At 37.5% G+C, this 14,351-nt stretch overlaps 1 protein-coding gene across 12 annotated transcripts in view; it reads right to left on the bottom strand.

Annotated features, from left to right (window-relative positions):
• Positions 1-14,351, bottom strand: part of ADGRL2 (adhesion G protein-coupled receptor L2) — a 174,819-nt gene that overhangs the window by 17,517 nt on the left and 142,951 nt on the right. For all 12 annotated transcript variants that reach the window (XM_063407360.1, XM_063407359.1, XM_063407358.1 and 9 more), the window contains 7 exons: positions 12,139-12,322; positions 10,141-10,263; positions 9,679-9,884; positions 8,456-8,629; positions 7,213-7,422; positions 6,025-6,245; positions 4,685-4,751 (listed from right to left, as the gene is read on the bottom strand). In XM_063407360.1, coding sequence (XP_063263430.1) covers positions 4,685-4,751; positions 6,025-6,245; positions 7,213-7,422; positions 8,456-8,629; positions 9,679-9,884; positions 10,141-10,263; positions 12,139-12,322 — 1,185 coding nt within the window. The remainder of the gene's footprint in view (positions 1-4,684; positions 4,752-6,024; positions 6,246-7,212; positions 7,423-8,455; positions 8,630-9,678; positions 9,885-10,140; positions 10,264-12,138; positions 12,323-14,351) is intronic.

The following is a 14,351-nucleotide window of genomic DNA, read 5'->3' as shown; positions in this document are numbered from 1 at the left end:
GAGAAGAAGGCTTGACCACTCATCTCCTGAAGGCGCTTTCAACTTGAATGTTTCTGTGAGGACTGAGCTGTTACTGATCCAAGCCAATGAATTTGTAGATGTTTTCCAAGCTTGACAGATGGTCTGAGTAGGACACCTTTCTTTAAGAAAATGTTCACCACCAGCATGCAGTACTCTGAGGTCATACAAAGGCCCACATGAAGGGCAAGAGAGACTTTTGAGAGCAATCTTCTAAGAGAGAAAATGGGCCTGTGACAGTGGTGGTGTTCTCATCACTTCATGTAATATAAATTGTTAGTGACTGGCTGGACCTCATCTGGACAACTGGGCTGCATCCATTCCAGATGAGCCAAAATCTGCAGCTGAACTCTTCTTCAATGCTAGTAAAAAATATAAATACATTGTGCAAACACACACAGAGATGCACAATGCATACATTGCAAACAGTCCTAAAATTATCCTTAATCAAGTCTGTAAAATCTCTTTCGTGCTGCATGTCTGCAAATCAGACCAACACTCTTGAAGGCTAAAAATAAGAAATTAAAAGTCTGGTCAGGCATCAGTTTTGGGATTTGAAAATTCTGCTCTGATACCAAAGAGTGACAGAACACAGAGCTACAGAAGGTGAAGCTATAATATGAGATCTTTTAAAACATTAGCTGGTAATAGTACACAAAAATTTGAATTGATAGGATTTAATTTATGTTTATACTTGATTCTAATCTAGTATCGAAAATTTACTATCTACTGGGAGAGATGGCATACTGGATAGAGAACTAGCTTAATCTACAGCCTGATTTTAGAATTTTGTGTAAAGTCAAAAAAAAATATTGGAGTATCTTCTAATATACTAGTTCCTTGTCATCTTTTCATATGACATATGTAATTGGATAGTGAACTACTATTAAAAAGTAGAAAAGTGAACTACTTTAAAATATAAAATATGAAGAATTTTTATGGTAATAATCAAATGCAGCACCCTGGAAGATAATGATTCTTTCACAGGCAACACACATATGGCCATGTCTCATTTGGAAATCAGAAGGAACTGGACATGAAAGAAGGTAAAGTAGGAAATTTGTCTTTCTAGCCCCTGAAATCTATGTAATTTTGAGAGAGGGAATGTGTCCAACTCAACTTTTTAAAAAAGTGGGTGTACTAACCTGCACAGAAGAACTTATCAACTGGAATTAGCTGCAGGTACAATGAATTAGCAGCAAAATAAAACTAGATTTTGCAAAAATTATTATAAATTTTCCTGTGACTAACAAATACCATTTATCAAGTGTCTACTATAGAAAGATAAACATGTATTATTTATAAAAAGAAGTTTAGAAATACAGTCCATTTTCACATGTTATGTGTACATCTGTACATCCACTGACTTAGGTAAGCAATACTTCCAGCTGGGTGAGAACATTTAACACATTCTGTGCTAATGAAATGGGGCATCTTAGTAATTTTTGCTTAGACAACCCTTGGTGGACTAATATGTGGGCCTTGTCTGCAAGCTTGGAGAAGCAAACTGCACCAGTTTTGGCTAAATTAAACTGGCACCACCCGTTCCTTGGACATGAATGAATGCAGATCTACACTGCAGTCAAAGTGCTCAGGCTTTTCTGACCACAGATTACACAAGTGCACTGTTTGTTTTATAGCCATGAACCTGCTCAATGGAATCACGTCCACCTTGAGCTCAGCAGCTTAAAATTCATTCCACACAGCCTGCAGTGCTGACATGGATACGATAAGACAGAAGAACAGAAACACCACTCTGAAGTAACCTAGCTGAACTGCACATGTTCTGACCCTTTTTGAACTCCCCGGAGCTTTTGTTACCTGGCAAATGCAGCTCTAAAACTGCTCTTGTATCTCCAGATCTTTGCTCTTAGCCATGCAGAAGCCTATTTCTCCCTGGGACTGGCAGTGAGAGAGGTGCTCTCCGAAGGCTTCTAAATGAGTGTGCACACTGAACTCTTACTGAACTGAATTAATTATTAAAGATGCAGATGGAGCTGTCCAAATGATAAGAACAGCTCCTGACGTATCATGATCCAAGCTTTCATTAAACCATTTCAGGCATACTAATGGTTTCCCACCGCTCATTACTTGCATGCACTTTTCTCATAGATATAATAACCCTGGTGCCCAAAGGCATGACAGGCTATAGAAATAGTGAAGTTAAAAGTTCCTCAGAAGATGTACTGAGGAACTTCATACTTGCCCCTCATCCTTCCCATTTTCTCATTTTGTGCAAAAAATGTGCACAGCCACAAATGCTTATAAATTCAGAGAAAAAAACCCTATAAATTAAAATGGAAAGCAATACTGTCAAAAAAGAGTTTATGTGCAGGACTATTAAACCGAGAAACACAGAAGTGATTTGAGCAACATGTTAAAAAGCTCACCAAGGCAAAATTCTCACATGCTACTGACACTAAGTAAGCTACACTACAAATACAGCTCTTTGGTTACAGTGCATGTGACATAGTATTTTTTAGCCAGTACACTTCTCACACTTCTTCCTGTGGTTTCTCTTGCTTTCTCAGCTGGGACGATTAGAGGGCAAAGCAATTGCCAGAGAAGAATTACTCCCAGGAACTGTGCTGTGATTGCTACCTGCTGTTTCATATTTTTCAAGTTGGGAATACTGCTCCCAAAAGCCTTTTGCGTCTCAGTCTAAATGATTTGCTGGAGGATAATAATGTCATGGCCAGTAAATAATAGTGAACTATGTCTGTACATGGTCAATATGATTAAATGTCCTTCACCTCCATTTTCACTCTGACCTGGTTATGAGGAAGTGAAAAAGCCGTCAGCAAAGCCCAAGGCTTCCCATGTGAAATGTTATTTTAGAGGAAGGGAGAGAAATATAGGTGACTTAGCAAATACCCCCAGTAACAATAAAATAAGGAAGGAGCCACAAACAAAAAGCAAAATTATCACCACACAACCAGACTTGAGGTGATTTAACTATTGTAGCATGAAACTCAGAACAATTTCCAGAATAATTACAACTACAAGAAACAACTACATGTTGAAAAATAGTGTCTGTCATATTGAGCATATTAAGTCTATCTTTCTAAGACTTTCAGTTGCAATTGTAGGTTTAGTAAAAAAAAGAATGCCCATCATTCTGAGATATGATTTAATTTGAATGTATTTAAAATAAACTCTGTACAATTATTGTGGTCTACACTTAAATCTTACAAACAAAGCAATTTTTCTAATTCAAGTCCTGCACTCATAAATTTTGGCATCTATGCCCATGTCTTTGAAAATATGCCAAAGAACTCTAACAACCCCTACATTGCACAACTATCTTTTCTTAAGTGACTGCTCAAGGATTCAAACAGTTTGTGATATAAACAGAGTAAATGCAACCCAAAACATTGGCTAGGTGCATTTTTAGTAGAAATTTCCATAATCAAAATATCAATTTGTACTATAAGTACAAAAAGTGCTGAAATAATATGTTTGGCACACAGATCTATAAAAGTCAAAGAAATTTCAAAATTATGCCTGATGCATGTGATTCACACTGAAAAAATATTATTTCTGAATATGGAAAAATACAATTCCTGAATCTGGAAATTCAAGTGAACTGAAATTCTGTTAACATTTTCACAACTTTACTACTGTGAAAGGGCAGGAAAACACGCAACTATTTCAGATTTCAAAAGCATGAAAACTAATTAATTCATCCTTCCAAACTATCAGCAATTGTGACAAAAGGCCTCATACACAAACTATGTCCCTAGCCAGCCTTCTACGATATTTCCCAAGTAATACCAGGCTTTAAAGATACAGAGCTAGTTGAGAAAACCAAGGTAAGTCAAAATGCACATCTTGCATTCACTCTGCTCACAAATTCCTCCACTGTGTAGTGCTGGTATTTTTGGTCTTAAATAAATGGGAGAGGTTCTCTCCCTGGGTTGACATGTGGCCACACGCTTCTTACCTGGAAGTGCTCAGAGAATTGGAAACTGAAGTATGAATGCAACATTCTGTGCCAAGGGGACACTGGGGCACCCAGCTGTGGGTGCACAGATGTGTGCAGGCACACAGTGACTTCAGCAATGAATGTGCACAGGCTTTCTACTGGTCACATAACAGCCCATTATTTATTTTATTTATTTTTCTGTCTGAGAGGCACTACATGTAACACAAATACACAGAGGTAGGCATGGAAAAATGTGCATGTGCAAATACACATACAAATACTGTGTAAGTGTAATGGAACATAAAATTTATTTAATTATCCAGTGCATTAGAATACCCTTTTGAGAGAATTATGTTGTATAATTAGCAGCTAAATTCTAGAATGTGTACAGTAGTGACTCAATTGGAAGCAATAATAATGGTTCCTTTTAAAAAACCCCTGTGTTTAGTACTTCATTGATCTTTCATATGACTACCCATGTCAATACGACCTTCAGAATTCAAGCCATTAGGAAAAAATGGCCATGCTGAAGTGCCACCACAGCTTTGACAATTAATCATTTGGTCAGCACTCTTTAAAGACTTCTACATATTTATATAACCATTAGTCAAATTCCAAATGGTTTATAAGCATTTTCATGGAATGTCTTGTGAATAAGGATGGCATTGAATGAGATTTTAAATCTTTTTAATCTGCTGTGAGGCAACCTAAAAAGAAAGGAAAAAAACCCAAAGTTCTTACCAGAATAATAAAGGTAACAGGTCCAATGAAACTCCAGATAAAATAGTTATCTACGTGTAGCCAGCAACTAGTATGGAAGAAAGAGAATGAAAAGTGAAAAGCTGCATTAGCACCTCAGTGTGATAAATGGAAAGTGCAAAAATACTTCTTAAGGTAACACTTTGCCAGCAAACAATGATGAACATTGCACAGTAGCACTTATTCCATGGACAATACCTAACCTGAAACTCTTCTAATACTCTGCATAATAACGTGCCTGAACCTGAAACTACATCATCAGGAGTAACTAACATCAGGAGAAACAAAACCAGAACAAGCTCTCCTTTCAGCCAAAAGGTTTGGTGACAGGTGCTATCATGGACTAATGACACTGACACCAGTAAATAATTTTTGCAGGCTTCCCATGTGATCTTCAAAGTCTGCTTTTAACTTTTTATCATATGCTAAGTGCTCACGCCTGAAGAATATGAGACAGAAAATATTCAGATGCCATGTTTTGCTGAATAACAATATGGTATAAATAAAATGTCCCATCTGGGAGTTGAACTGTAGAGGAAGAATACATAAGATACCAGACTAAATGACGTATAAACCTATTAAGGCCAACTTCACTTAGCAATTCATTTATCGTACAGCCCAGTTCCCTCCTGAATTCTCTTATTTGTCTTTCATCAGTAGCAAAATCAAGCAGCTTCCTTGTAGTCAACAGAATCTTCCCATTCTGTAACTAATTTCATCAAAGGGACAAAATAAACACTACTGAAAGGCAAATTCATGCCTCCAGCAACTCAAATCCTCAGAAATGTTTTCTGTCTACCTTCTGTCACTTCCTATATACATCTGTATTTGTGTAAATAAAAGGCAGGGGCTAATTTTAATCCCACTCTACTTGCCTGATAAAGTATTATCAAAATAAAACATACAGGTTGGAATATTGTACTGTCATAATTCAGAATGAGAGCTAGCTAGAGGGACAGCTGAACAAAGAGATCTAATGAAGCATTAGCTTAAAACTAGGTGGTTAGGCTTGTCAGATACTTTGAGAAATTTTGCTTAATATACATCTGAGGACAAAAAGTTATTTATTTTTTCAATTTGTTTCAGGTCAATCTTTTGTGTTAAAAGAAAGCCCATAATTTAGAATTGGTCCCTCTAGAGTACAAATCCCCTGAACCTAGAGAATTACAAAAGACTTGATTGTAATTTGTGCACAGCATTGCCATTCTCTTACCAATAAAGCCTTCAGATGGTATTTTAGTCTGTCAGGGACCCTCTGACAGCTAATAGGCTTTAAAAAATTATTCACTTGAAAAACACTCAGGTCACTTGCAATTACTTACGCTTTCTCTGTTCCGTAGCTCTTGTAGTCAATAGCTGCTGAGACACCAACTACTGTAGCAGGGAAGAGGTAGCCAGCAACATAATAGTACTTCTTTCTAGAATATTCACTTTCAAATACTTCTACTAACATTAGATAAAGCTGCACTCCTTCTAGACACATCCAGGCAAAGGCTGCCAGGAAGAAAAAGTGTAAGAGACCTGCAAAAACCGGACATGCAATCTGCAAAGAAAGAAAGAGATGGAAATGTAAACCACAAAACTTTTCACATCATTACCTCTCCAACTGAACAGTGTGCAATAGAACAGCAGATAGTTCTGTCAGAATCCTTTCACAAATCCAGGAGCATCTCCCCTACCTCGAAACGTACTCTGAACATTTGAAAACCCCAATATGTGCTCAGCAGCTACAGAAAGTGAATTAGCTGAACAGTGAGAATGAAGACAAGGAAATTGCACCCTCATCTCCCAGTCATCAATTTCAGAGTGGGCTTCTTAATTGTAAAAGCAAATTTTAATTTTGAAACTGATATGGTTTTAGAACTTACAGTTTAGATAATCTTAGACCTGAACAGTTGGTTCTCTATGCATAATGTGATAATGCATATTTAAAATTATGAACTGTCTGCCTCGCAATTTTTGTCTGCTTTAACATGGAAAGTTCTACTGTTGTAACAGAAATCGGTCTCAATTCTCTCCCCATTGGCCAAATTCTGGATGAAACTATGCCAGATTATTAGCTTCAAACCAATGAATCATGTCAGATTTAATGTTACCAACACTACCAAAATACCTCCTTGAATGTGAAGTGTAAAAATGTGTATACATATAGAAAAGGCTTTGTACTAATATATATATAAATGTAGTCAATACCTGTTAAGACATTTGAATATATATAAAAAACATATATATGTTCCTAATAGTCAACACTCAATTTTATCTCCTCTTTCAAAAGTCTAACCACCTGCTTCGTTAATAGCAAGCATTTCTCAACCAAAAATGAAAAGCATATTTTGGATGGATGTAAATACTATGTATGAATACATCTATCTTATTTTCATGCTGAGCTTTTATTTCAGCCTTGCTGTGTTAGAGTGCTGAAAACTTGTCAGTGTTGTCATGTTTTAATTCAAATCCATTTCAAACAGTCATTTCAGAGAACAAGATCAGTACACAGAGAGAAAACTTACCTTGTACTCTGTCTTATCGATGCCTATTAGGAAAATGAACTCAGCAATGAATAGGTTGATACAAAGGTTCTTGTGAATAGTGTTACGATCACTTTGCAGGCCACGGAAAAAACAGAATGTGAAGATGCAGATGGCCAGGCAAACAAGAGAGATGACAATTCCCACCCAGGTGATGACAGTGAGGAGCAATTCGTGCACTCCATCTTTGTACTAGAAATAACCGAGAATGGAGAAAATTAATATGACTCTTTATGATTATAAACAAAAACCTAGTTTCACAGGTATCCACAAAAGTTACTTGTTCATTACATGAGATGAGCAAAATGTACTCAGTAATTTCTCAGTCTCAGTTTAGTTTCCCAGAAGAGCAAGATCAGGGTAAGTAGAAGAGGAGCAGGTCTGAGAGAAAAATGTGACTGTTTTATCCAGATCAAATAGCATTTTTACTCTTCCTATGGCTCACTGCAGACTGGTTGGAAATATGAGCAGAGACACATAATATTTTTAAGGTACCACTAGGCTCTGATGAAAGGAAAGAGGAGAGCTTTCCCTGGGAAATGGGAAATGAAGGCACACGTTCTTTCCTACAGACCTGCACCTCCATGGCAGAGAAGAAAGCAATGTTTTACACACTGATCAGGACAAAAGGCAGAATATGCTGCACATGTAATTCTGGCTTCAATCTCATGTTTAGCCAAAGGAGATTCCTTGCTTCAGTTCTTTGCAGTGACCTTTTCAAATACAATGGCTTTATGAGAAGTCCTATAGTCCTGCAAATATTGCATGCTCTGGGCCCCCTGACATGCAGGAAGTGCTTTAAATAGACAACAAAATTTCTGACTATGAAGAGACGTTTAAACAACCAGTATGAAAGTTCCTTGACCTTTCTCACCAAGGAAAGCTGGCACTTGGGCTTCCAGGGAACAGCCTGCACAGCTGTCCCAACAGACACGCTCCATCTATACTGAGGGACAGTCTATAAAATGGTTGCAAGGTTGGTCAGTAACTTTAAAATATGGCTTGTGGAAAACTCTTGTCCTTCCGTGTTTTCTCTTCCCTGTTATTTTGCTTGCAACTTTATGGATGACGAAGAAAAGTGCTACAGAAAGCAAATTGCTTTGGAAAGAGTGGGTAGGAGCTATAAATACTAAAGAAACTTCAACAATTTTGGATCTTGCTAAAAATTTAAAGCTAAGTCTTTTAAGTTTGCTCTGTGCTGATGGCTGGAAACATCGTTACCTACCACAATTTCCCGGCGGGCCATAAGAATTGCAAAGTTGGTGAGGTGACTGCAAGCACACGTTGTGTGAGTTTTATTTGTGTCAACCAGTTTGCAGCCTTGAGTTGACCAGTATCCCATCATAGTCCTCTCTGAGTAGTTCCAGAAGGAACAATTTGCATTGAAATAATTGTCAGGCTGGGAGATAAAAGAATAACATAAAATGAGGATTTTACACACTAAGATGGCAATAACAATTGCTTAATATGTGTAAAAGATAATTTAGATTAAACTTTGCATGTTTTGGACAATAAAGCTTTTCATCAGCAAAACTGTGGACTATGCTGCACCAGGAAGACATCCAGTTTAAAAGGGACTTTATAGTCTGAAGCACTCTGAAGTGTAGTCTCAATTACTGTAGACACAATTTTAAACAATTACAATTTTTATGCATGGATGGTACATTGCAGCTATTTTTGCTTTCTGGAAAGTTAGGAGTGTGAATTTATTCTCAAGATATTTTTTCCTGTAATTGACAATTTGAAAATAGGATCTTTTTCCTTTGGTCAGGCCAAAGTCATGTAAACAGGTATCACAAAAAAGTTCACTTTTCAATGCCTATTCACTTTGATGAAGAACAATCCAACCAGATTTATAAAAACAGGCTAAAGAAAGGAAAATCTAACCCTAATTTCTCTATCACAGTAGTGATTATTTACTTTCCCCACATGAGACATGGAAAGAGTAAGGGCCAAACTTAAGAGCAAAGAAACACATCAAGTAAGATAACACGAAGAAAATATACATCAATTCAAAGTATAACCAAGATACCATACTTTACTCTTTGCTGAATAAATGCAATTTGAACAATTTGTATAAGCTTCTATAATTTGGTCCAAAATTAATGCAAAAAAATTTAAGTGTCAATAAAACTTACTGCATCAAACCACCAAGAATCTTAACAGTAACTTTCTACCCTTCTACTAAGGTAAGAGTTAATTTTCAGTTAGAGACAAATTAGCCATTTACATTTTCATGTTGATTACTGAATTAGCTTTCATTAAGAATACACTTAAGTTCTAATAATCACTGAACCAAGCTCATTTAATTTTATGTTCATAGACTTGCGTCTCTGACCTAGTCCGACATCTAAAATTCAAATGGAAAAAAAAAGGATTGTTTTTCTGCATTGCCTTTCCCTCTTGCTGATTTTGTGACCTTCCCATGAATGGATCAGCACAACTCACGTCGATGTGTTCCAGCGTGAAGTGCACGGGGTCGGTGAGGTACACCCTGCTCGACTCCTTGTTGATGGAGGCCGCGATGACGTGCGAGTTGACGGCGATGGTGCTGTTCTGCCCCGCCAAGTCGCTGCCCAACTTTATGGTTGCGTTTTCAGTACTGAGGAAACGACCCAGACTTTTGTAAATAATGAAAACCAGTTTGGCTAATCCTACGAAAGAGAAAAAAAAAGCCCACCGTCACGCCACAGAGGTCTACAGAAGGACAGCGACCTGCACTCTAACGACAATTAAGCATCAGTAAACTGAGAGGTATTTTCAGGCCATGGATTTGAATAAAAACGACTGGGTACCCATGATCGTCAAGAAAAGCCAGAGAACAGCTTTGCGGTGTTTTGATGTTTTAACTAGGTAAGGTAGGTTTTACAGAAGGTGATGGAGCTCCACTGTTCAGTGCCCAAGGCTCACCGTTCCTGCTGTTCTGTTTCATGGTTCGTGCAGAGAGCTGAATCCAGTTGCCTCCTTTACCAGCCTGAGGAAATCGCAAGTCCTGCACCTGGCCCTCAGTAGAAAGCACTGCGACATCCAAAACTAAGCAGACCAGAGGGAAAAAAACACACAAACAAAAAAACCCCACTGTTAAAAAAGGAGAATGCAGAGAAAGCCTCTTGGCCAGATTACAATATGCCAGACGACAATTTTCCCCCCCATGTTTATTTAGTTTTCTCACACGGCTGTCTGTGAGGCAGATTTGTACTGCATGCTTCAATCACCCAGACTTTAACTAAATCTAATGCACACTGCTGAAATGACAGCACTTTAGTAGTGATAACATGACATCAAACCTTGTTCCAATTTGTGCCCACAAAACAGCCATTTAAAGATACGACACACGGTAAAAAAAAAGTTAGTTTTGAAGATCTTCTTGTCTATGCAGTATACTTTGCTGCCAAATTTAGAACTTTAAGTATTGATTTAGATGTAAAGAGTTTTTTAAACAGTCAGCAAAGAATACCTAAGTATACCCATAACTTGTATTTAGCTAAATCAGTATACGTAGCTAAAAATTATTTCCAATTTTTTTTTCTACACCTAATTCTGTATATTTTTAGGAAACCATTTTATTAGGTCTAATAAACATTTAAATTGAAAAATGAGATGCCACTCAGCCATACTTAAGTATTACTTTCCTAACACATATATCAACAAACTTTCATGGGATAACCATTGAATGCTGGATTTCCTTGGATAGATAAAATCATACAGGTGAGAGTGGATGATTGGCTGACAAAATCTGTGTTATATTAAACCAGTCTAGCTACAGGTCTGAACTATAGACTGACAAAAGGTATGAAATTAGGAAATCTCTTCTCTTTCTCCAAGCCATACATACATATGTGCACTAGGAATTCAGTCTTGCATGGCATCAGGAAAGTGTTATTATAACATGAAGACAGCTTATCACAAGAAGTAATATTCAGTGTCTACTCATCTCCATGGAACTGCTTGTGTACATCCAAAGGCAGATCTGTGATTCTACCCACATTCCTTCAAAACAACTGGTGCATTTCCTTTGATAACAGACTGTGAGACTTTTCCCCTTTCCCAGTATCTTCCCACTCAATTAAAAACGAGGCAGAATCATCTTCTACGGCTACAAATATGCAGACACTGAAAAATCTCATTTCTGCAGTCTGTTCCAAGTCTCTGTCTTGGTACTCTGCATATTAGCAGACTTTCAGGTTCCTTGTACCTCACTGAGACTACATTAATCTCTGTAAAAAGGAATTTTAATTTTATGCATAGCAATGATTTTTGCTTTAACACATCCTGCGCAACAATATTTGCACATCTCTCATACCAAGCCCCTTCATTTCTCTGTCACCACCTAAATTCTAAATTACACTCCAACTATCTCCAGCTATTTTGCAGTCTCTGGAGCATAGCTATTCTGCATTATGGGAGATGTAGTTCACTGAACACATTTTTACCTGAAGGCAGTCATGTTTAATATAAACATTTGGCCTATGCTGAGTGCCTAAAATACTTAACTGGCACAGTATATTGCAAAAAAAGTAATTTAAATTCATTAGGAACGGTTTATATTTAACAGAAAAGTATTTTCTGCAGCTTACAGAAAGCAGTTATCTCGAAAAAATCCATACTCTGCCTTTTAAGCACTCTTCATATCAACACATTCTGCTAATGATTTTTCTGTGATAAATCAACTTTATAACATCAACTACTTTCCATTTTATAATGTACTAATGACACTAAAGAAGAAGGCTAATTTCAAAGAACCAAACAAGAAAAGTGTGTTTTCCCTGCTTTCGAGCACTCATCTTTCCCTCAAAGGTTGCACAGCTCAGCCTTCAGAAAGTGTGTCACTATCTGGAGTACATTTCCTCCTTTTGTGTAAAGCAATCCACAGCACTTTAACTTATGCTTGAAAAGAAGTTTACTTACCAATATTTTCTGTGGGCATTGAGACTCTGCTTGGTTCTACAAGATTATCAGCCAAGACAAAAGCCCCTTCTTCCAATGTATCAAGCAACATCGTGGCTGCATGGGCTTGTTCTGAAGAATTCATGTCCTTCCAGGACTCCAGAGCTTCAGGCCTGAGCAAGTTGTCCACTGTATCCACAACTGCCTGCATTCATTAGAAAACTATCATTAGGTCTGAAGCCCCAGGCAGCTGGGGAAAATTCCCAATGTTATATAGCGACAATTATAATACTTAACTGTCAGAATGATTTACTGTGATTTAATGGCACAAGAACACTATTTTCAACATTAAAATATTTTCCATCCGCCTGTTGGATTAGCATGAATAGAAGCGAAGCTAGCCACTAGCATTGTGTGGTCTCTAAGCAATAAACATGCAAATTTGACTTGTTTTGTATCAGATATAAGCGTGGTATTATTAATGTGCTGAAAAAACTAAAAATAAATGCCAGAAGTCTTGCCTGAAGCTTTCATCTTAATGTCAAAACGTATAACTTCTATTTAAAAATACTAACGCCAAAATTAGCACTCTGCAGTTTAGGCTAAATTGACAATAATACTCCTTTGGAAACTGAGCCCCACTGGTGCAGCCAGCACTACAAACTACTTGTCTGTGACAAACAAAACTTCTTTACTACACGAGGCATGAAGTGAAGCTGTCTCAGTGGATGTAAATTAGCTCTGGCCACTCTCACTCCCCTCCTGTTCCTGTACCTGTTCACAGATACTTAGAAGGATTACCAACTCCCATTCCTGCACAGAGGTCAGTTAGAAAAGGAAATCAATAGAGCAAACAAGATGTCCACTGACCGTTCCTGTTATCAGTGATGGCAAAACTGTAAAGCCGAATAAAAGCTGCTGTTTTAAAAAGTTTTACTTGTAACAACTCTATCATCGTGCTTTAAGGTTCACTGAGCTGCATATAAGGTAATAATAAATAAGGAAGAAGAATAATTCAGTGACATGATTGCATTATTTTACAAAACAATCCAATCAGAGTAATCAGGTAATCAATTGAAGGCAGGCTTTTACATTAATGCATATTGTTGCTGTGCATTGAGTACACCAGGCACTGCTCTAACCCTGTTTACTCTGTCCCATTTACCTATTCCTAATGTGTCATTAAGCATATATATAATTTGTTTGATCAATTTAAAAGCATTGGAAATGGAAACAGAACACATTACACAAACAGAAAGATGTCAGTCTGGAGTACTATACTGTGCAAACAAACGAATGGGAAAACTTGGTCAAGGCTATTGTCAGAGCAAGATTAATTAGCCTAATCCATTTTAATATCCTCTTTCTGTCTGCACTGAGCCACCACGACCTTCCTGGCAGGTGGAAGATACTTCGAAGTGGCATTAAAGCCTTTTTCCTTTCTCTAATGGGAGACAGAATAGTCAAAATGCTTGCACTGATACCGCTGCAGCCATGAACTAGAGTGGAACAGAAATTGGTCTGCAGAGGCCAGATTCATTAGTCACTAAGAAATACAGATTGGAGCCTCTAATCTGAGGTACAAATGAATTCTCTGTCACAAAGTGGGAATTTGCTTCATTTGCATAGTGTAAGTCAGCTTTTGATTTGTAATTTCTAGAGGTTTATTAGTCTTATCTCAGCAGAGAAGCCCATTTGAGACCTACAGAAAATGACACCAGTTGGAAATTAAGGTTCTGCTCTGGTTCCTCATGTATGGCCATATAGCACTGACAGTATGCATTCATTGATACAATACACTTTTCATTTATGATGGGATAACCTAACTCTGCATTTTCCTTGTGGAAATCCATCACCTGCCCACCCAGTAATATTTCTGAAGTGCTTTTCCTCTTAGACAGAGGCAAACGGGTAGGAAAACCCCACAGCCCCTGTGACACAGCTGTCAGAGCAGCCCTGTTACTGCTCTTCTCACAGTCCTGTTTAATAATGAAAAGGAAGCAGAAAAACCCACTCTACCCAAACCACATCTGCTGGATTACCCTTTACTATTAAGAAATATTTTCTAATAAAAGCCTATTACAATTAGTATTCCTTGAGAAGTGAATTTTTCTCCAGATCTTTGTCTCTTTTGTCAAATTTCTGTACAACTGGACAACTCCCATCCAATTTCAGGGCTTTAGGATAAAAGACAGAAGTGCCCTGTACAGAGAAATCTCTGTTCAGAAAGAGTG

The sequence above is a fragment of the Prinia subflava genome, chromosome 10 (genome assembly GCF_021018805.1).
Source record: "Prinia subflava isolate CZ2003 ecotype Zambia chromosome 10, Cam_Psub_1.2, whole genome shotgun sequence".
Taxonomy (NCBI): Eukaryota; Metazoa; Chordata; class Aves; order Passeriformes; family Cisticolidae; genus Prinia; species Prinia subflava.
The sequence above is the reverse complement of the archived record's forward strand: the minus strand, read 5'-3'. Positions and strand labels throughout refer to the sequence as shown.